The sequence below is a fragment of the Tachypleus tridentatus genome, chromosome 7, assembly GCF_004210375.1.
Source record: "Tachypleus tridentatus isolate NWPU-2018 chromosome 7, ASM421037v1, whole genome shotgun sequence".
NCBI lineage: Eukaryota > Metazoa > Arthropoda > Merostomata > Xiphosura > Limulidae > Tachypleus > Tachypleus tridentatus.
In genome coordinates, this window is record NC_134831.1 from 23,001,196 (window position 1) to 23,026,271 (window position 25,076).

The window sequence follows — 25,076 nt, forward strand, 5'->3', positions numbered from 1 at the left end:
TGAAGCTGTGTGGAGTACTGATTTTGTTGGCTCTTTTACTAGTTTCGAAAGCTTTCCAAGTTCAGATTCTTGGAATATTTCCTAGTGGTATAAGTAACAAATCATTTTCTTATTATCACTCTAAACCTGCTGTTGATATCGCAGTAACAAAGGTTAAAAAGCTTTACCCACATATAAAATTTGATGTCCGTTACCGATCGAGTTACGATAAGTGTGATGCAGCTGATCCCCCAGCTTTAGCAGCTGAAGAATTTATTTTACGGGGAGTTACAGCATTTGTTGGACCGGGATGCAGCCCGAGCCTTTACACAGTAGGCCTGTTAGCATCATATTGGAATGTCTTTCAATGTTCATCAGTAGGTTCGGACCCGATCTTTGATGACAAATCTCTTTTTAATACACTGATACGAAACACATTTACCATGTCCGCAATTGGCAAAGCTCTAATTAACATTATGGAATATTTTGGATGGCACCATGTCATATTTTTATACGATCTACGTATTGCCATAGCCGAGCTTACTGAAAAGGCCTTTTTGGACAGCCTGCTATATCGGAATAAAAACTACGAGATTCATTTTCGTGCGGAAGCCTTCAACCCTGATAAGCCCATATTTAACCTGTCAAGCACATTAGAGAAAACCAAATTGAACACCAGAGGTATGTCCATTTTGGGAGAGAGATAACATGATTTTATATACAAGCGCGTGCCAAACCCCATGTTTTATTCCATATAGTACAGTATATGCATTTATGTAGCTATGTGATTTTGACCAAAATTAATAATACATTTAGACGTATGATATTCACTATAATTCACGAATGTGTGTAGCTATGTGATACAAAGTATGGCTGAACTGCATATGTAGGTGTGTGGTACTGGACATACTTTATCCGCGTATCTAGCTTTGTGTTACATCACCATATTTCATACATATAGTCATGGGATAGTTTTTGTATTTATCTATGTGGTACTGACAGTAGTTCACGTATGTGATATTGAGCATGGTTCATATATGTATGTAATAAGATGATATTAACAATAATCCATCTATATATGTAGCTATGTGATACTGACAAACATTCATGTACCTAGGAGATACTGATAAATATCCATCTATACATGTAGCCATGTGATATTGCACATAATCCATATATCCATATGAAAATTCTTAAACGTAGCTATGTGGTTCCTTACCATTTTCCATGTAGGTATGTACCAATATAATACTGACCATAGTTCATGTGTGTATATGACTTCTTACTATGTTTCAGGTGTGTATGGAGCAATGGGATAGTGACCATAATCCAAGTATGTGTGTAGCCATGTGATATTGACCACATTTTATGCATGTGTGTAACTGTGTGATAGTTCATGCTTATAACAATGTGACACTCAATATAGTTAGCTCATATATCTATGTGGCTATGTAATACCCGTATTAATCCACACACGTAGATAGGTGACACAAATTATACTCCATTTTTGTGTGTGGTCATGTGACTTTTACCATATTTCATGTGTTTTTAGCAAAGGGACCGTTGAGATATGAAGATATTTTATATTGACCAAATCTAATGTATATATGTAACTATTTGAAAACCCCATAATTCATATATGAAGCCATGTGGTAAAGTTAATACTTCGTATATGTAGCTCCATGATAGTTCGTGTATGTAGCTATGTGATACTAATCATAATCCAAGTATCTATGCAATATGTACCACAATTCACGTATGTTTATGTAGTGAGATGATAGTGGTTATAGTCAATGTATGTATGCAACCACATTGTAGTAGATTTATATTTCATGTGTGTAGCCATGTTGTAGTTCTTGTATATACACAGTCAATGTATGTATCCACATTGTAGTTCTTGTGAAAACATAGTCCATGTATGTAGTCATGTTATAGTTCTTGTGCGTACTTGTGTAATGATGAACATAGTTCTTGTATGTAGTCATGTTATAGTTCTTGTATGTACTTGTGTAATGATGAACATAGTTCTTGTATGCAGTCATGCTATAGTTCTTGTATGTACTTGTGTAATGATGAACATAGTTCTTGTATGTAGTCATGTTATAGTTCTTGTATGTACTTGTGTAATGATGAACATAGTTCTTGTATGTAGTCATGTTATAGTTCTTGTATGTACTTGTGTAATGATTAACATAGTTCTTGTATGCAGTCATGTTATAGTTCTTGTATGTACTTGTGTAATGATTAACATAGTTCTTGTATGCAGTCATGCTATAGTTGTTGTGTGTACTTGTGTAATGATGAACATAGTTCTTGTATGTAGTCATGTTATAGTTCTTGTATGTACTTGTGTAATGATGAACATAGTTCTTGTATGTAGTCATGTTATAGTTCTTGTATGTACTTGTGTAATGATGAACATAGTTCTTGTATGTAGTCATGTTATAGTTCTTGTATGTACTTGTGTAATGATGAACATAGTTCTTGCATGCAATCATGTTATAGTTGTTGTATGTACTTGTGTAATGATTAACATAGTTCTTGTATGCAGTCATGTTTTAGTTGTTGTGTGTACTTGTGTGATGATGAACATAGTTCTTGTATGCAGTCATGTTATAGTTGTTGTGTGTACTTGTGTGATGATGAACATAGTTCTTGTATGCAGTCATGTTATAGTTGTTGTGTGTACTTGTGTGATGATGAACATAGTTCTTGTATGCAGTCATGTTTTAGTTGTTGTGTGTACTTGTGTGATGATGAACATAGTTCTTGTATGCAGTCATGTTATAGTTGTTGTGTGTACTTGTGTGATGATGAACATAGTTCGTGTATGCAGTCATGTTATAGTTGTTGTGTGTACTTGTGTGATGATGAACATAGTCCATGTACGTAGCTATGTGACGATGAACATGGATATATGCAGCTTTTGGTTATGCCACTATGAGATAAAAATGTAGCTTAGTGATTATAATAACAGTCAATTATGCTTGCTGCACGACACTTGGAGAAAATTTATTTAATATACAAGAAAAACAGAAAATCGCTGCTTGTCTACTGAAGCTCGCTGCACTCATTAAGTATTTGATCCAAAGCCAAATCAGGTGAATGCCATCTTCTCTTGCAGGGGTCACTTTCCAGAAACTTGTCTTATGTGCCAGCCACGTAAGAAATTAATTTAATTTTACATTTGAGTTCTGCGACTTTGACATTCATGGTAACCATAGTTCATAGTATAATATCGCTAGTTGTAAAGGTATAGTCATCTATATCATGCGTTCTTTTACGATCAAGATGTTCACTGAACAATCGTTTGAATTTTAGGTCACTTGATGAATTATTCTACGTTTTTATTTTATAAAAATGAACTAGAGTGGTTGACGTAAATTGTTCTATAAGAACGGTTATGGACTGCTATTGGATGGAAACGTTAAAATATATAGTTAACTATTTTTTTTTACTAAATTTAACTCGTTACATATTTCTAATTTGGGAGTCTATTAAGCTGTAATCGAAAAATAGTCTCAACGAGAGGAAATTATCAGTAGTTACTAATAAGGAGTCTTAAGTGAAAAAAACAGCAAAAAAGAATAAATAATATGTTAGGTCCAGCATAGCCAGGTGCGTTGAGGCATTCGACTCGTAATCTGAGGGTCGCGGGTTCGAATTCCAGTCGCACCAAACATGCTCGCCCTTTCAGCCGTGGGAGTGCTATAATGTGACGGTCAATCCCACTATTCGTTGGTAAAAGGGTAACCCAAGAGTTGGCGGTGGGTGGTGATGACTAGCTGCCTTCCCTCTAGTCTTTGGGCGAAATTAAAAACAAACAAATAATGTATTAAACACAGACATATTTTACATATGTTTCATTTTATAACGTAATAAATTAATTCCTGAAATATTTCCAGATTTCGTGCAAAATACTGAACATTATTAAAGCCAAAAAGTTGAATTATCGGAATACTTTAATCAAAATTTATGAAGTTATTTATATACTTGACAAGTTTCGAGCACCTTGACATTTTGAATAGTACAGTAACAGATATGCTTTAATCACTGATTGGTTGTCGAAGGTCATATAGCCCGTGATGTGAAACTGTAGAGTGAATTTGATTCATGCGGGCTACCGGTGAGTGTTGTAGATCCGTGTGACATAACTAAAAAGCTTGATTTGTCTGTAAAAGTTGTGTGACAATTATTGTGAATGACCTCACAGAAGGCAATATAATATAACTACATTTTAATAACATGTTGTTTACAAATATGTGATCTATTTTTTGATTATCAAATTGATTTTATTAGAGTATTACATTAATTTGTAATTAAACTTTTTGGTTGATTAAATCATGTGATAAAATTATGTCACGCTAAATAAACAAAACAATACTGCATCCGTACAACCTTAAATTAGGTTAATTATTCATACAATATTGGAAACAATTATGAAAACACATGTGTAATAAATATACACAAACAATGAGTACTTGCATCTTATAGTCAATTTATCATCAGGACAATATAAAGTTGTTACGCTAGTAACATATGCAATTACTTTCAATTAGCTCATATACTAATTAATTTCTAGTTCTATCCTGTTTCACTCTTCGAGTAGGTGATGAGAGCTGTTTCTACAGTAATACAGTCACTTGGAGTCTGTCGTGGGCCTTCTTGATAGAGACATTTTGCAGTGTTAACTCATATGAGTGCCTTCCCCGACAGAAATTTAATTAACTAACCTGTTTGAACGTGTTTATGTGACGTATTTAGATTTTGCTAACATCTTTGATAGATTGGCTGAGCGTGCTATGAGTTTGGTGGATGAAGAACGTTTCTTTCATCTTTATATTGCTCGTATTTTTCGCACGACTTTATTAGTTATGTACTTATGTAGTTACAAACGTATTATTTTGTAACACTGTACATTATTTATACAACAAACAAACAAGAATATAAAGTCATGCGAAAAAAAAAACATTAAACTTCATCACAGGCACAAAGTAATATCACAATAATGGAATAAAAATCAAGCTGATTTATACGTTTAATCTCTTTTTACTAAATACAATCGATGAATATATGCTTTGCTGGAAAAATAATGTATTATTAAGCACAATGAAAAAAACTTATGTGTCGTAAGATTAATTTAAGTATCAAAACGTCTGGAAATTTCATGTAAATTGTAAGCACCCTTGTTCTGTTCTACTGTGGGAAGAATTAATGCAAAATAAGTTATAAGCTTTCCGTGAAATTACTTGTGAATTTAAATGATGTTTCTTCAGATTAACTTAATCCAGTTAATGTAATTATTATTAATATGTAGGTGTTATATTTAATAATGCGACTGTTTGTCTCTTACTGTTATTTTATAAAAAGTTAATTCCAGATCACATTAGAAAAAAATATGACTTACATCATCAGCCTTACTCGGATACTTATGAATATTTAATACACTATATTGGAAAAAATATGAGTTACATCATCAGCCTTTTTCGGATCTTTATGAATATTTAATACACTATAATTACCGTTACCAATTATTAATGATATATAATGGTTTCAACGAAAACATTTCAACAATGAACAATGTCAAACAAGCACATAAAGCAACAGACAACATGTTTTTTTTGTTCTATTCAAACCAGAAAATACTTATTTTGGTACAGTCATAGACAATTCCTGAAAGTGGTCGTTGCTTGGAAATACAAAATAAAAGGGAACAGCTGTCTTATTCAAATATCTTTTAACAGTAGCTTTTATTTTTGTAACTAGAAGTTTGGTTCTATGATCTGTTATTATTTTATTTCGCCAGTTCTCATCATCTACACGTCTGAAGAGCTTCAAAGAAACCTGCTGTTTGAAGCATATCGACTAGAAATGGGTGGAGGAGATTATGTTTTCATTGCCATTGATTTGTTTCGTCAGAAAGACTCAGCTTCAAACTTTCCCTGGTTCAAGCCAAATGATTCAAAAAATTCGGTAATAAACTTTGTTTTTCGTATATTCATTATTTAAAAAAAAATTGATAGTGCCAGAAGATCAGAAGCGTGTGAAATATTTTCATGGATATAAATATCTTTTGGTATAGTATTTACGAATATTTGTATATATATTAACTCGCTTTTATGTTGTAATTAAAACTTCGTTCACCTATTTCTCAATAAGTTTATTCAAAAGTATCGCGCGTACATGTTCCTTCTGCAAATATATAGTTTTAATCAATTAAGTTTTGAAATGTCGCTTTTGCGACAGACTGCATAATATTACACGAGTGTGTCTACACATTTGCACACCTTACGTATATGAACTATATATTTTGATACAGCATGTGTATCTTTATAAAATTTGGTAGACTTTTAGAAAATATTACATTTTTGTTACACAAAAAATAAGGATTTTAATATAATATTTTACTAAAGATTTGTTTGTGAAAGTATCGAGTTTGTTTTTGAATTTCGCACAAAGCTACTCGAGGGCTATCTGTTCTAGCCGTCCCTAATTTAGCAGTGTAAGACTAGAGGGAAGTCATCACCACCCACCGCCAACTTTGGGCTACTCTTTTGCCAACGAATAGTGAGATTGACCGTCACATTATGACGCCCCCACGGCTTAAAGGGCGTTTGGCGCGACCGGGATGCGAACCCGCGACCCTCAGATTACGAGCCGCACGCCTTAACACGCTTGGCCATGCCGGGCCTATCGAGTTTGTTTCGTTACTAGTTCGAGAGCAAAGTGTTTTCATGTTATGACTAAAAATACCCTTCTTTCGTTCTAAAAATCTCAAAGCTTGCTAAATACATTTTAAACGTTTGTTTTCAGTAAACTTTATGTTATTTTCTATACCATAACTCTGTGGTGTCTGTCAATTCATCAACCTCGTAATCATCATAAAAAAATAAGAAATAAACATAAATTATGTTGTTTTTTTTTTATAATATGAAAATACAAATGTTTAATCTAAGTAGCTTAAGTCTCATAATGTTATATATTTATATTATTTCTTATTATATTGACTTTCCAGTCAGCTTGGCTAACATTACATAACTTGTACTGACGTTACGCACGTGCAGTCGTCATCCTATAATATAAACTGGCCTTTCGTCTTCTGTCTTGGCTGTTTTTGTTTTGGTTTGCTTTGAAATTCGTTCAAAGCTACGCGAGGGCTATCTGCGCTAGCCATCCCTAATTTAGCAGTGTAAGACAAGAGGGAAGGTAGCTAGCCATCATCACCCACCGCAAACTTTTGGGCTACTCTTTTACCAGCGAATAGTGGGATTGACCGTCACATTGTAACGCCCCCACGCTGAAAGGGCGAACATGTTTGGCTGTGTTTTGGTGGACTAGTATTTTGTAATATACAGTCAAATTTTAATTATTATACATTATATATGTACATAGATTATTACTATTTGGAAATAAGTTATGAAATCAGTTCTTGTTAAAATATAGAACAATAAATAAACAAGTGAAGCAAATAATTAGCTATTCTAATTACAACCTTTGAACTCGGTTGCTGCTGAGCCATTTAGAACTCTGCATGAGGAGAATATCGAACAAAATATTTCTGGGTTATATATATATATATATAGTTGAATAACTAAAAAAATCATAACAGACTATACTGATATCATAGAATTCCACTATAATTTGTCAAGCTTAGTAACGAAGCTGTATTTACATGAAAATGAAACTTCGAGCAGAGTAAAGACACGACGTACCTCCTCGTCTTCTCTGTATGAAAGAACGTGGTAGCCTTTCCTGTAACCTGAGTCTTATAGTTATGTTTTAATTAGATAATTTGTTATAGTTCGCTGTGAATGGCGTATAAAGTGGTAACGTCAGTTTCACTAGAGATCATATCTTAGACAATTAGAATGTCAGATTTCATGCTTGCACTGCTGGTAATTTAAGCATCTGATCTATAGAGCTTCTTTGATGGATTATAATGCTTTAAATACTATACCTTTATGATCTAAATGTTTGATATTGCATCTTAATGTCGCAGTAGAAGCACACCCAAATTTTAACGTTTCAAAGACTTGGAGCATCCTATGACAGAGTATTTTTACTCACGTACATAGAATCTTCTGGCAAAATTAATAGTATTTTGGCAGTCAGATTTCTCTACAACTTGGGCCTGGATGGCGGAAGTTCTAACCAGCAGAAAGCCTCCTTCCATTGAATTTAAGGCACTTCCTCCAATTTTTTTTTTTTAACCATATCCATGTGTGATGTGGATATTCTCATATGGGCTACTTCCTGAAGGTTTCTAAAGTCCATGTGGTGTAGATCAGTCACTTTTTCATGAGATGTGAGTTGGCAACAAAGAAATATCATTCAGGACAAGCTTAAAAAATAAACAAACAAATAAGACAGTCAAAATAGTCAAGAGTTTGGTCAGCTTGGTCTCTGTTAGGTCAGATATTCAGTCGATAACAGAGTTGTTAACATGAACAGTAACTACAGAATCTTTTCTTATAAAGTATGTTAAATATTGATTATAAAAGTAATTTCCGTAGTTATCTGCACATTTTACAGATGTATATGCATACATACTCATACTATTGATCGAGAAAATGATCCACAAGTCTTTGTGAGCACCAACGTTTTTCAGACTTTTCATGAGATCCGCTTGATTATCATATTGGACCTAGCATGGATATAACTTACATACACATGAGATCTTTTCCTGGTTAATTTAAAGCCTGATTCCAATGGAGAAAACTGCTTATGCGGTATCCCAATACCAGTAGTTGATATCTTATTGGCATCTTAAGAAGAGGTGGACTCTGTTTCCTTATCTTAGTCTTAGTAATACACATATTATGCTTCATCTTTCTAATACAAAGATAACGAAAAATGAAGGAATTAAAGGCAAAGCTGTATATATATATTACTTAATACTTCAAGCCATATAATAAGAATTCACGTTAAAACGTTTTAAAATTACAATGTGTACAGTAAATAAATACAAAGAACATTTTCAATAAAGTTCTAAAGCACGCTCAAGTTCATTCATAATTATTCATGATTTTTTCACCATAATTGTGGTTACCCATATCAATAATGAGTATTTAGATCATGTATTATGAGCATGCTACAAACAATAGTCTCTTAACCAGTCAGATTACTTCAAGCCCTTAACAAACAATTTACTCAAGTTTATCTGGCGTGAAAAATTATTCTAATGTATAAATAGCCAAGAGACAAAAATTGTTCTAATGTTTGAACCCTAGAAGAAACCTTGAATGTTACTTTAAGTACTCGCTTAAAATAATAGCCTACGATTTATTAGGGTTTTTGTGAACATATATTAAGATAAAAAAATTTGTTGGTTATTTAATAAAACTTGAATATTTATACCAGTCAGAATAATCGTAGAATTATTTCAATTGTTAAATATCGTTATCAAATTGATGGCCTATCTCAGTGAAAAAGATGAAATGGAGATTTAGATCGCGTTAACGTTACTACTAAGAAAAGAAAATTAAATTATCATTGGAGAAAGTTGATTTAATGCAAATCGATTTATTCTTCAGGCGTGGTCTAAATCTTTTAAAGCCATAATAATATTAGGTTTATGAATAGGAAAAATAAAGATAGGTATAGGTATAGATTCGTAATATATTTGCTTGTAAAATTTTGTAACATTTTACTAAAACGTTTTATTGATATCTGTAAAACGATTTTAAAAACTCTAAATAAGGTGCAGAGACTTACACGAAACTTGGTAAAAGAGTTTGATAAAATATTAATGAAAGAATTATTTAGAACTACAGGGTGTTCGGAAAGTCACTGTGCAGTTTTGTCTGTTAATAAATACAAAAGTGCACAGTGACTTTCCGAACATCCTGTATATTAGTCTGATGAAGCCTAGCTAGATTTCAAGATTTATTATAGAGCATACGTAAATTATATTTTTTAAGTGCTAACACATTTCATAACAATTCGTTTTTTCTTTTAATATAAAAAGAAGTTTAATATTTTAATTTTGGTCGGTAATACCATTAATTAATAGATCTGGATGTTCTAACGTTAAACACATTAGCGTTACTTGAATTGTTCATACTGTGTTCTAGAAAGAATATTTTACACTAGTTTTAATGATTGGAAATAAAGCTTGAATTACTTTAGTGAAAGAAAACTAAAAGCCGTCAAGTGAAAACACTTTTCTCCAACTTGATACAGTATTAAGCCTCATTACATTTAGTAAATACAAACTATGAAGTGAAAAATAGCGGCTTTATTGCAGAAAATGCAACTCCATTTTTAAAATAAAAGAAAAAAAAGCCAAAAATCACAGAATAGCTAAGAAAAGCAATAAAATACCAATTAATATATTGCTATAACCACCTCTCTTCTGCCAATAAAACTATGATACAAAGTATCAGATTATACGCGCACAATAAATACATTTAATTGAGGAGCATCATAAAACTAGAGATGTGCAGGCTAGTTTATTCTGCAATAAGAAGGATGAAAACTAAACACTGCATTTTAAATTAGAATTTCAATAGAATAGTTATTTTCTAAACCTCCTTCGTGACATAACTATACATATTATACAATATACAATGATAAAGAACGATCATATTCAAATTTTAATGTTCAAGTATCAAAAACTGTAACATTACTATTATTATTATTATGTCTATTTCTAATCCATCTATGTATAATATTTTATTTTCAGTCGTGTATTCTCTATATCTACATGTTTGTTCTTCGTTGAACCCAAACGTTTTGTTAATGATACGTTTTTCATTATTGTTAAGTGCACGCATCGAGGTACGAAAATAGCAAGGACACTATACTGTGCGCAATATTTTGTGTAAAGCTGATCTGATTCCGAAATAATTAAAGATGAGAGTTAACTAAAGCAAAACACTAATTTTTTGATGAATCCGGTACATATTTCTCTAAAACGTCCGAACTCTTCACTAGACTCACTAGCATTTAAATCACAGTGTCAAACATCCGAATCTTAGTGTGTATATATATATATATATATATATACACATATATATTTAGTATTTATTTAGAAGTGTGACAGATTTACTATTACATAGTTATTTTAACATCGATGTTTGTTTCAGTTAAATATAATTTAGAAATGCATGTAACTTGTACTGTTAAACGTCTGTTGTGAAATTCCCGTCTATTCTCTAAATTTTTAGAAGATTCTCGAGTGTAAGAATCAACAATATATGTTTTACGAAGCAATAGCGTGTCGTCAGTATTGTTGTGCTAGTTGAAATTTCTAGAAATTCGCTTATAAAACGTAACCAACGTGAGGAATCAAATGATAGATATTTTTGGATTGCTACAGTTGGTATTCTACAAACCTCAGAAGCTATAACTGTGAATAACACCCTATTAATCGGGAATATCAGATATTAACCAGGAACGTTAATATATTTCGAACATTACAAACCATTTAATTCAGTGGATTTACATCGGACGTTAATATTTTTACGAAAATATTATGTAACTTTAGCTGTGAAAATCTCGCGTATGATCAGCGAGGAGCTAGCAATGAAGTGTACTTTTATTAACTCGAAATTAATTCGCTCATCGTGAACCCAAGTAGTTAGCATATCAAACAGGTTCTGGATGAGATAGAGGACTCAATATTGTTTGTAAGTTTATTAAGCTTTTGTATATAAATCATAATTTGTAGTAACCATTATTATAAATTGTAGGCCCGGCATGGCCTAGTGCGTAAGGCGTGCGACTCGTAATCCGAGGGTCGCGGGTTCGTGCCCGCGTCGCGCTAAACATGCTCGCCCTCCCAGCCGTGGGGGTGTATAATGTGACGGTCAATCCCACTATTCGTTGGTAAAGAGTAGCCCAAGAGGTGGTGATGACTAGCTGCCTTCCCTCTAGTCTTACACTGCTAAATTAGGGACGGCTAGCACAGATAGCCCTCGAGTAGCTTTGTGCGAAATTTCCAAACAAACAAACAAACAAACAAATATAAATTGTATTATTGTTTGTGCATTAAATATATTTGTATTCAGAAAGAAACCTGTGTGTATTAATCTTGTTGTCAAATATCATAAATTTGATACATACTGACATCTAATTAACTTCGAAATCCAAATTACAATTTAACTAGTTTTAGGTTATTTTAAATTGTAAAACGTAAGGTTTGTAGTAACAGTTTAAAGGAGGGGCGCTATCTTGAGATAGCATCCTATTTCAACTGCCCATTTCCCCTTTCTTTATGTTATTTTACTTGTCACTTTGTTGTTATTCAAAGAATTAACATAATATAATGTTTTAATATATTTCAAAAGATCTAGGGATAACTTTTAGAAATAAAATATAAAAGTATTATGCGCAACCAAACTCACTGTGCCAACATTTCATAACAAATTCCATCTTTATTGTAGATTTTATTAACCAACTGGTACGCCTTTCTACATTCTTGTAAAACTTTCTTATAAAGCCTGAAACAGCAACCTTATTAGTGAAACGAAATTTAATAAGTGCAAAATAATTTACTACAGTCTACTTCATCTGTATCCGTGAAAATAATTAATTTTCCTATAATGCTGCAACATTTTAATTCAAATGAAGTGCAAATTAAAAAACAAGCTTTAGAAATAATCTGGGTGTAATAATAATAAGCGATATGCATATATATATATATATTATTTCTAGGTCATTATCACCAAGCTAAACTTTATTCTGATCTATGCGTTAACCGTTGCTGTATTGAAAGCCACTTTGGATCATACAGTTGAAAATAACCTAAAAAGAGCTTTATATATGTAAAAACGGCTCGTTTGGGTTGAGAAAATTTTTACGTAGAGGAGTGAACAACGTTTCGACCTTCTTCTACATATATATTTCTCTACAAGTGGGTTTTCGCGTTATCACTGATTAAAAAGAGCTTTCAATACGCATTCATATCAGTAGTACAGTGTATCATGCTGAGAAATAATTCAGACATTTACGAACACAAATGTTTTTCCACACTTCATCAATTTTCCTTGTTCAAACTATAGATATAAAGTATTATACTGGATATGTAGAGTTTCAGCGAACAATTGGTCTCTTATCGTCCAGCAAAACTGAGGAAATTAGTTAAGGTATTGTAACAAAGGCCTCTTTGGCAGTGGCTTGTGGGAGACAGGAAATAAATGTATTTTGCTTCACCTCTGAATTTTTAATCCAAAATTAATTAACTAAAATGAATATGCAGGAAAATATCTGCAGTTTACGTGACTTTTATCATAAATTTCAATGGCTTGGAGCCGTTGAAATCAACCCCAAAACAAAGTTACGATTTTTATGTACAGAATTGAATAAATGTTTGTTGAATACATTATATATATATTACAATACAATTTGGAACTATTCAAATAAAGAAAATGTTAGTAATTTTTTAACAGATAAGGTAGAGTTTAAGGATTTCATATCACTGATATTTAACCATGTTTTTGGATATTTAGTTGATTCTAAGTGTTATTTACTACTTAAAGTATTATTTTTGGTTTTTCACAAATTTTACATAAACTTTTTTTCCTAGGCGAGATATGAGAATTTTTTGAAACATTTGTGTGGACACGTTGTTGTATTTGTGTGTTTAATGAAACAGTGACGTTACAAATCTCTGCTTTGATAAAGCTTGTTTTAGTGGATATTTCATACTAGCCCTTCCCCCACCCCAGTGACAGAGTGATAAGTTTGCGGACTTACAACGCTAGAAACCTGGTTTTGATACCTGTGGTTGGCAGAGCACTGATAGCAAGCACATTGTGTAGTTTTATGCTTACTTATAAACAACGAATTTTACACTTTTTGTTTTACTGTAGGTTCTGCGGAAGGTGTACGAATCAGTTTTCACCTTGTCATTAAGTGTGCCTACGGGCCAAGAATATGAAGTGTTTATACAAGAATTGAAAACACGTGCCGAGAAGGAGTTTGGCGTTTCTGTTGAAGATGTTACGGTACGTTATTGTTAGATGCAGTATGCTGTACATTTAGAGATAGCAAATAGCTTAATGTTTGTTAAGTGAAGTACAGCGAAGAAAATATTTTTTGCTGTAAATGTGTTTTAAAATGATAATTACATAGCAATTTTAAATACTAAAAATAATTTATAATGCAATTTTAAATACAGTAAACATATTATGGTATTTCAAAAATGAGAACTAAATTTACCAATTTATAGAAAACTGTTTCAGATAAGGAAACAGTAAACTTTATGCATGCACAATTATTTCACTCTTTTATAGCTTTATACGAGATTAACTTATTTTTAATATAACATAGAAATTTCATTCAGAATTTTATGATCTATTTTTCTTGATCTGTTTTTTGTACTATACTTATTACTCGAATTTTGGTCAAAATGAATCATTTTTTTTCCTCGGTTTGATCAGTAGGCATTTACAACTGTGCTTAAACTTTCTTGTAGATTACATTTTGGAAGACATTACTGCATAACAAACACCCCACTGTACAAATGTATATTAATGTACAAACAATAATACAATTTATAAAAATGATTATTACGAATAATAATTTATATACAAAAGTTTTAGAAACTTGTAATCAATATTGAGTCTTATATCTGGTCTGGAATAGTATCATTTATTGACGGTTCACGATGTGCGAATTAATTTTGAGTTGATATACGAGTAGGTACGATTCACTTAACATAGAATTGGTTACCTCTTCAATGATCACACGTGATATTTTTTTCAGCTAAAGTTATAGTGTCTTAATAGAAACGCTAACGACCAAAGCTAATCCACTGAAGAAAAACGGTTTTTAAAAGTCAAAATCTATAATCGTTCCTGGCCAAATATCTCTATCTTCTCGATAAATAAGCATTAATCACAGTCACGGCTTCTGAGGTTTATAGTATAATAACTGTATCAGACCAAAAATATTTCCTGTATCTTCACGTTACATTGGTTATTTTTTATAAGCTTGACAGGAGAGTTTTTAAAAATTTAGCTAAGAGCACTGTGTAACTGGTGACAGTGGAAGTTTATAAATGAAACTAAAACTTTGTATATCTCTTGATGTAAACTTATATTTATTTTAACAACATTAAGGGTGACTTGCATTGAAACGTGGAATGCGACATGACCTTACATTAGATTTATTTGATAGGAATGTTGTGTAGGTTTAAATTGTTGAAGGTGATTTTTCATGTTTTCTTTATCATCCCTTTTTTTGATAGGTACTTCCTATAGTAATTAGATACAATATGCTGAGATATCCTATGGAATAGATTTTTTGTTTTCCAAAGGAATTTCACAAAACTGAAATAGTATAGAAGTAACACCACAATAAAATTTAAACTCATTTTTAATGGTTTTAATCTCTCCTTGTTTAAAATTTTATCTCAATAATTTTTCAGCTCAAGTAAATTACATAATGTTGGATTTTATTGAAGAAAATTTTGTTTGAATTTATGAATATCCACTTTCTAATGAGTTACAGTTTGGATGAATCAATATAATTTTTGATTAATTATTATTGCTTGTCATGCGATATATTAATTTAGTAATTGGATATGGTTGTGCTTATTAGTTACTGGGAAAATCTAGAAATTTGAACGATATAATAAACTGCTGGAACATCTACTGCACTCTTTCAGCTACTTTTATATTATTATTATGTATGATCTCAAAACAAGATTCATTTCGTGTTTGTTACGTAAATTATTTGATACTACAATGCCCATCTTTTTTATTAGAGCATTTGTTTTTTCAATTAGTAAAGTACTATACAAATTTTCCTTTTTGTATTAGATTTTATTTTTATTATCGATAAATATAAGGCTCAAAAACTTGTAGTTAAGCACGAAGTTACACAATAGGATATCTTTGCTGTGTCCCCTGTCAGTGTCAATGCCCAGTTTTTAGTGTTATAAGCCTTCAGACTTACTTCTATACCACTGAGGTGGAAGGCTTTTCTTTTAATACTGGCACGAATTTCTTCATACCTCTTGTACCACATATTATAATTCATATTTTGTCGAACCGCAAGACAATCAATGAAAACAGTTTGTCTTCATAAGAAGTGGTTATCAAAAGATGCAAATGCTATAAGACGTATTCAGCCGGTCGTCACTGATTTTATCCCTCATTACAATGCACAGTTAAAATAAATATACTGAACAGGTGAAGGAATATTATCAATGCCAGTTTATAATTTAGGGTTAAGACAATGAAGTAATTATTTGATGCATATTCCAATATAACGGTAAGAACATCAACGTGTTGACAACAAAAATGTAATGTTTTCTGATATCAGTGATTTTTTATTTAACAATGACTTGTCGCTGTTTGTTTAATCTTTGGGATAACATCTGGTTTTAACATTTCACTAGTTCTTCAGGAGAAATACAATAAATATGCTGTTTGTACATTATTGTCCCATTTTCTTTGCCTTCCTTGTTAATAAATATTAATGATTATTTATGAAAAAAATGCAAAAAATCTTAGTAAAACTTACTTTAGCTTCTACATCAGGTAATGATAATTTTGAAGTGTACATCAGAGAAAAATGTATAAAGACGAAGAGAGATTAGTAGGAACAATAATAAACATGTACTGTTTGTGTAGAACATAACATTTCTTGAAAAAAGTATAATATCCGTTGTTAGAATAAATTTCTCCAAACCTTAAGATAAAAAGGAATTTGATGAAGGTTATAAAAAGGTTATTTCAAAAGTAAATACTAGGACGTGTAACTATCACTGATTTTGATTACATATAATGGATTTGATAACAAATACATTTGGAAATAATGGGGTAGTATTATTATTGGTCTATTCTATTTGATTGTATAAGCATACTAATATTATCTATCATTTCAATTCAGCAGAGAATATAACAATATAGTCATACTATAATTACGTTACTAGCGGAATATAACACAGCCTTATCATAGTATTAAAACACTAGTGTTAGTATTTCACTGTATTTTAACATCATTGCAACTGAAATAGGTAGTTACAGATTTATGGTAACGGACAATTGTGACAAATTATTTTAGCAGATTATTATTATTCATTGTTACACAGAACTACATGATTTCCTTAACTCGGTGTACATCATAACATTTGATGCATCCAAAACGACTATTTTTTACTCCACTCTAACTGTACTCTCAAAATTTGTGGACTATTAGTTTGTTTTCTAATGTCCAAGGAGTTTCGTTGACATGATTACTTTTTGGTAGATTCTCTTTTTTTATCTTAAAGTAAGTAAGTCGGAGAACTTAGTGAAAAAATATTTTAACATTAGGCTTTCAGTATCATATACATAGACAACATTATTTGCATAACTAACACTTGAAAAACGACAAATGGAAGAAAACGAGAAATTAACTGTAGCTTCTTATTATGTTCAGTCGAGAGTTCAGTGTGTATATATTTTATTTCTGGAAAGTACTGTCGCAATAAGAACAAAAATCAGCTATATGAACCTCTTAAAGGTCAGTTGACTCTCACGTTCTATGTACATAATTTCACCAGAATTTCTGTTTTCAGCAAATCATATTTTTCGTTTAGCGCGTTTCAAAAATATGTTTTCTTATAGCAAAGCCACATCGGGCTAGCTACTGTTTGTTTTTTGAATTTTGCGCAAACCTACACGAAAACTATCTGTGTGAGCCGTACCTAATTTAACAGTCTAAGACTAGAGAGAATGCAGCTAGTTATCACCACCCACCGCCGACTCTTAGGCTACTCTTTTAACAACGAATAGTGGGATTGACCATTACATTATAATGCCTCCACGGCTGAAAGGGCGAGCATGTTTGGTGTGATGGGATTCGATCCCACGATTTTCAGATTACGAGTTGAGTGCTTTATCCACCTATCCATTCCAACAACCGTAATGAAACTTTTACAATGACTGAAAACTAATTCTCCTAAAATGGATTGAAGCCAGTCTCGAATGGTTTTCAACAAATCAGAATGCAGCACATCACTAAAGGTATTTATGAATTCATGTTTATGTACTGATGAACCTTGGTCCTAGGATAACTTTCTGACAATCTTTGTCTTAATGTAGACCTAGAGATTAGTATGTTTGACTGTCTGACTAACGTTTTTCTTTATGAATTTCAGTGTTTTTCTAACCATTATAACTATATATGATCCATATTCCTTCGTGTTTTTATTTTATTTTTTATTTTGTATTTTTCAGACAGCAAGATGAAACATGTTCAATTAAATGATGCACAAAAGAGAAAACTGGTAAATAAAGAATTAAAAAAAGGCTTTGGATTTAGTGGCCAAGACTGAAAAGCTGACTAATGTTTCACTCACTTATACAACATGATCTTCCAAATCAAACCCATCTCCACCATCAAAAGTCACTTGTACTGCGCCTGACTCTGACAAGATTGAAGATGAACATAGCTTCACACCTACAAGTACCATCTTGTCCACTTCAAGGTCTGAATGTCATGATGACGTTGAGGTGTCACAGGCTGGCTCAACTGGCACAAGTCTCACAACTGATTTCACTTTGCCTGTAAATTCTCCTGATATATCTAGTGTTAATGTTGATGCAAGTTGCTTTACAAGACAGTCTGAAGTTGAAATAATTGCTGAAAATGAAAATCTACTGGACTATGGTAAAACGCTTCAGTCTACAAAAATGAAGAAACTAAAGCAAAAGATCCAGGGTTGTGGCTCGATTTCTCTGCTGATGAGGATTGCTTGTGGACCCACTGACTGTCAACACCACAATGGGCCATTTGGCAAATCTTGTCGGACTTTCAATGTGGCAAACCAACGAAATACTGGGGTTTCTTTGGGGTAAAAGCCAATGGTGAAAAATACAAAATACATGAGAGAGTGGTTATTGTAGCCACCATCAACAGGGTTAGTTTACTGCTTTGTTTGTAAACTTTTTGACCCTAAATTTTCCTTGCGTTTTGTTGAAAGAGAAGGGTTCAGTGACTGGTGAAATGCTGTTGTAATTGATCATCATGAAAGAAGCACTATCCATTGAGACTCTATACTCACATACTTAACTAGCAGATAAGGTTTATGTTTGCGACAAGAGTTGGAAAAACAAATTAAAGAAAAGTGCAATTACTATGAACATGTTTTGGAGCGTGCAATAGCTATTATTCGTGCATTAGGTGAACCTGGCCTGGCTTTTTGAGGAACAGATAAAAAATTTGGTCCACTGCAGAATGGGAATATTTTAGAGCTGCTTGAGCTCATGAGTCAGTTTGATCCATTTTTAGCAGGGCAGATTTAGAAATATGGAAATTCTGGAAAAGGAAATTCTTCTTACTTGCCCAAAACTACTTGTGAAGAATTCATTAAACCAATGGCTCACAATGTCCATGCATTCATTGTTGATGAAGTAAATTTTTCTGGGTATTTTAGCTTGTCAGTTACTCGACGCCAGATCTGTCACATATAGATCAGTTAAGTGTTGTACTTCGATACTTAAAAGATGGGCAGCCTATTAAACGCTTTTTAACCTTTCTGGAACTGAAAAGCCACACCAGTAAGGAAATGGCAAACCAGGTATTGCAGTACTTACATGAAATTTACAAACTTAATTTTTCAAAATGTAGGGGTCAGTCTTACAAGAATGCTACTACCGTGTCTGGGAGTAATAAGGGGATGAAGCAAAAGATTTTAGAATAAAATAAGTTTGCCATTTCTGTGCCTTTGCAGTGCATTCACTAAGTCTGGTAGGCTGAAGTGCTGTTGACTGCTCTCTAGTGTAAGTTAATTTTTGTCTACAATACATTTGCTCTTTACATTTTTTGAGCCTCAACCAGCCGGTGGAAAATTCTTGGAAATGAAAGTGTGTTGAAATCCCTCTCTGATACCAGATGGGAGGCACATGCTATGGCAACAAACAGCAATTTTGAAGTCTTTCTTTAAGAATTTGGAAGCTTTAGAATGTGTAGTTGAAGACCAGTCACAAAAGGGAGACACTGGAAGAGAAGCAGACAATATTATAAATAAGATGGAAGAGCTAGAATTTGTTTTTATGTTGATCATGTGGAATGAGACTTTGCAAAAGTTTCATAAAGCAATTCAAGTCCTGCAAAATGAGGATGTGAACTTAAAAACATGAGCAGATCTGAATGGGTCATTAGCTGACCAACTATGCACTTTAAGAGATAACTTTGAAAGATTTGAAGCAGTTGCAAAGGAAGTAGTACTAGATGTTGATTACAATGCAAGTTAAACTTGCAAACGTGCCAGAAAAAAGGTACTCAACAACAGAGATGCACAAGAAGTAGATCTAAATGCCAGAGATAAATTTAGTATCACCACCTTCTACACAATGGTTGACAAACTAGAAACCTAGATGAGAAGAAGTAGCGAACAGATTTTCTTTCCTAAGTGATGTGCTAAATGATGTCACTTCATCTGCTGAGACTGAAAGGTACTCTCAGTGTTCCTTAAAGCTAATTGATGCTTACCCAGAGGACTTGGATATTAATCTCTTTGCCGAGCTTGAGCAGTTTCATTCATATGTGCGTTATTAGTTCAGTGCAACAAAAACTGTAAACACCAGATTCAGTCATGATGAACTTTATAAAATAATTTCATAAGACAAAATTGAGTGTGCGTTTCCAAACGTAGACATTGCATTGCATATATTTTTAACATTAATGGTCACAAATTACACAGCTGATCATTCATTTTCTCAACTAAAGCATATTAAAAATCCCAACAGAACAACTATGTGACAAGACAGGCTGGATGCCTTGTCTCTGCTAAGTGTAGAAGCAGATTTATTACGCCAAATTAGTTTTGAGGACTTGATCAAAGATTTTGCAATTAAAAAATCTACAAGAAAACTTTTTAAAATTTAAATAAATATTAAGATATAATAAATAATTTGCTTACAAAGTAAGAAACTGCTAACATCAATTGAGAGTTTTTTAATAAAAGGGTTTTGAATAAATTTTTCATTTTTGTTAACATCAAAGTGAGAATTTTTAGCATCAAAGTATGAATTTGTTAACACCAAAGTGAGAGTTTTTAACTCAGAGTGAAAACAAATATATGGTAAGAATTATTTTTTTTAATTATCATTAATTAAAAAAGTGATTTCCTTCATTTTTTCTAAATAAAAGGCCTCAGTCATTGCTTGATTTTGATCCATGCCCAATCTGTTAAATAAGTAAAATAAAAAAGTTTTTATTTAATATAGTTGTAGGGTCTGACCTGGAAGTAAACTGAAGAAGAGTTATAAATTTCAAACTTTATTTCACTTTCAGCACTTATTGAGTCTTAATGTCTTGTCAGTTAAGCAATGGAGGGGCCAAGGGGGGCACCACTGTTGGGCTGTGCTTTGGGCATCAGTTGCCCTTAATCCGGCCCTGCCAGTGTTAAAGTAAATATATTTCATATATCTAAACATTTTGGATTATTTGTTATATTCATTCCCACAACAAACATAGTTAATTTAGTGAAATGTTTGATTAGTCATACATCCATAATTTTGAACAATTGTACATTGCTATGTTAGGAAACAAGTCGAAGTAAGGATATATCTAACCATATGAATTTACTAGTTTTCTTGATAATTAATATAAGAAACTTCTGAGAAAAAAATCTGATGCAATTGTATTATCGCTTGTAGTCTCAGTTAGAAGAAAATATTTTGGTGTATAAGTATATTTTTTCGTACAATAGAATACGCAATTTCATTGTTAACAGTGTAGTGAATGTGTAGTATTGAGCTCTTGTATAATTTTATAATTATTGCACAGTGAAATTTACTAGGATTTATATGCGTGAAGTTTCGTTTAAACTTTATGTTGGTAGTTTAGTGTTTGCACTTTTCAATACATTTTAAAGTAATTTAGTTTGACAAGAATCTGTTTTAATGCACCGATTTTTATTCGACACTTGTAACAACTTGATATTTCTTGCCAAATGGGCACTTAGAAGTTGAGGTTTTGAATTATTTTTCAAGTCTGATATTGAGTTTTAGTTTGATAAATAGCTAACACTAATGCCTAAGTTTAGTTGTTTTCTTAGACGGCCAGTGTTATGAATATAGTTTTACTCTATAAACCTTTGATCTATTTAGAGCAATATACTTCTGGCGGGTTTCTATGATTGTGTTCTCATGTATGCTTGGGCTGTGAACACGACGATAACAGAAGGCGGTGACCACCTGGATGGTGAAAAGGTTTCCAAGCTATTATGGAATCACACATTTTCAAATGGTAGGTGTTATATCCTCTTTTACCATTATCCACTTTAAATTAACTTGTATTTGTAAATGGTTCACTTTTCTTACTGACTCTTGTAAACACACAAAATAATAATAAAAAAAAACTGGTGAAATGATTCACCCAAACTAAACACTATGTTGAATAGCTGATAGTATTACTGAATTGTATAATTAATAAAATGTTATGGATTAAATGACAAGCAATTAAAATGATACACTTGAGTAGTAAGGGTGGCACTCTGATTTTCTGTCTGTCGTTGGGTACGCGTTGCAAGATTATCATAACAGGTGGTTATGATGTCATATTTTGTCACCAGAGGCGCAACTAACTTATGCAGGACTGAAATTACAGTTTCATACCAGACATGCAGTCAAGATGAATGATTGCATCACAAAGTAGAGAAGTATTTCTAGATCGACATGACAAACGACTATGATTCATGTAATATATATCTCATCATGTCAATAATGAATCATTAATTAATTAAATCATTCCTGAAAGGATTCTAAACTACAATTAATTAAACCATTTTAAAAGGTGTAAACAATTATTACATTGAAATAAAAACAACCCTAGAGACTGACAGTTATTAAGTGAAGACTTGTGTTGCTTATATAAAAACTTTTTTTTTATCAAGAGTTCTGTTTGGAATTTAGGTGTTGTTTAAATTTTGATTTTCAAAATGTGGAGTTAGAGAGAGAGAGATCACATGTTCTATAATTTCACTATGTTAATGCGATGTAGAAGAACAAGGATTATAAGAGGCCTAATGGTACTTCTTTGATTTGCTGACTCAAGTTGAGCTGAAGAATTTTAATAGGCAAAAATACAAACCTCAGCAGAAGTTATGTTCAATCAAGGAATGTAATACGTCACAGGTTCTCTTTCCAACACACACATATGTATATAGAAGAATAAAGATTGCTTAGCGCTGTTCTAGTTTTTATGGACAGTCCCATGCAAGTAGTTAGTAAACCACCAAATATTCTACTACTTCATTCTCTATAAATCTTAATACAATATTAGTTTCTGCATTACCGTCGGTTTCACCTTCTTAGTTTCACATCAGTAATAATGATAAAGTACTGGGTATTGAAAATTGATGTTTTAATATTGATATAACGTACAATCTACGTGGAGACCAGTTTTCCATACCAACACAAAACATTCAAACACTAGACGCATACCGTATGTATTATATTATGAGGTACTTAATTAGTTCTTGATATAGCTTTATATTTATAATGTTTAAACATTAGATACTTTATCTTGAAACACATAAGCTAAACGTACTACAATATGTAAAAACGGAAAACAGGTAGTAACAGTGTATTAAATTTACCATGCCATATATACATAGTGCCTGTTTTGATTCTGAATACATTAAACTAATATTACAGTTTAAATCTTTGTATAGCATATTTTATGTTTATAGATACATTAATTTAATGTACAATTGCACATGGAGGACTGTTTTTCTATTAACATAAAATATTAAAAATCTAGTTATGTATCACATAAAAACATTAACATTTTATGTGTTAACGAAAATGTATAATAGTAACTAATTTAATAACAAAGAAAGCATTTTTAATAACTTAACTTAGTATTCTGTTTCATCGTGTTTTTTATAGCTTGATCATTTGTACTTCATAATTCAATCATATGATTATGCACATATTAATATAAGTTACCATCTACGTAGTCCTGACAAGAACCATTTTTCGTGCAAACATAAAGCGTTAAAACTCTAGATATTCGTACTGTGCATCATATTTATATCAATACATTATTACAAGTCAGTTATTAAACTGAATAGAAAATAGTTTTGGCTTAACTAAATTGACTATAATTAATATTATGCGCTGTGAAACATTTTTTCCCTAAATTATGTTGTTGTTTGTTGTTTTTCAATTAAGCACAGAGCTACACAATGGGCTATCCGTGTTCTGCCCACCCCGGGTATCGAAATCCGGTTTTAACTTTGTGAGTCTGCAACGTACTACTGTGCTACTGGAGGTCATTTTTCTAAATGAATGACTTACTTTAGATGAAATCAGTCACATATGTACATTTTCAGAGGGTGTGGATGAAAGTCGGATGCAGCTTTTAAAATATCTTTATAAAATCGAAATGCCTTTTTCATGTATCTGCGGATTTTTCGCGTAGCAGTGCAAGTATTTTCAGCAAATGTTTTGTCAAAACAGTTCCTTTGATCGAGTTTGAGCTACTCTGGGTGTTGGAGGTAGTCAGAGATAGCTTTTAAAAAGGCATAAGAACTCCAAGCGATTTGAACGATAAAGATTTCGACTTGACGTTAATATTACAATAAATAACGCAGCTTTTGCTTCTAACGTTGTGTGAAAAGAATTTGAAATCTTGACATTATTGCGAGTCAGTTAGTTACATTACAATACGGCTTGCATAAGTCGTGGCACTAAAAATGTTTATTGCTATTCTGTAACCATTTACTTGCAGCATTTTCTCACAGGGCATGAAATAGTTCCTCATCTGCATGTTTTTTGATGCTCTCAGATAAATTTTAAAACGAATTATGATAGTCCCGATTTAAAAATGGGTCGATTGTTTTATCAGACAAGTGCATGACTTTTAAGGTTACAAGAAGTGCACGTGTATTTCACAACTCGTTGTCAGTGTCAAGTATATGACTGATGAACAGAGGCCAAAGAAATAGATACAATGATAGCCGTTTTCGGTAAACACGACAGACAGAAAAATGGAAATTACGTACACAAACAAACCAATGAAAGACAAAAGAGAAGAGACGGCCAGTTTCATTTATAACAAGCTGGAGTATTGGAGTACTCGTTCGTTGGACGGATTGAATAAAATCTTGTTTGTAACAAAGATTAAGAAACTGTGTTCTATTTGTTTTA

The 25,076-nt window shown here is 32.2% G+C and overlaps 1 protein-coding gene across 1 annotated transcript in view; it reads left to right on the forward strand.

The window, feature by feature from the left end:
• LOC143254933 (atrial natriuretic peptide receptor 1-like) overlaps positions 1-25,076 on the forward strand; it is a 109,902-nt gene continuing 84,826 nt past the window's right edge. The window contains exons 1-4 of the mRNA XM_076509844.1: positions 1-660; positions 5,786-5,952; positions 13,794-13,928; positions 22,032-22,170. Of these exons, the coding sequence (XP_076365959.1) occupies positions 423-660; positions 5,786-5,952; positions 13,794-13,928; positions 22,032-22,170 (679 nt within the window). The 5' untranslated portion in view covers positions 1-422. The remainder of the gene's footprint in view (positions 661-5,785; positions 5,953-13,793; positions 13,929-22,031; positions 22,171-25,076) is intronic.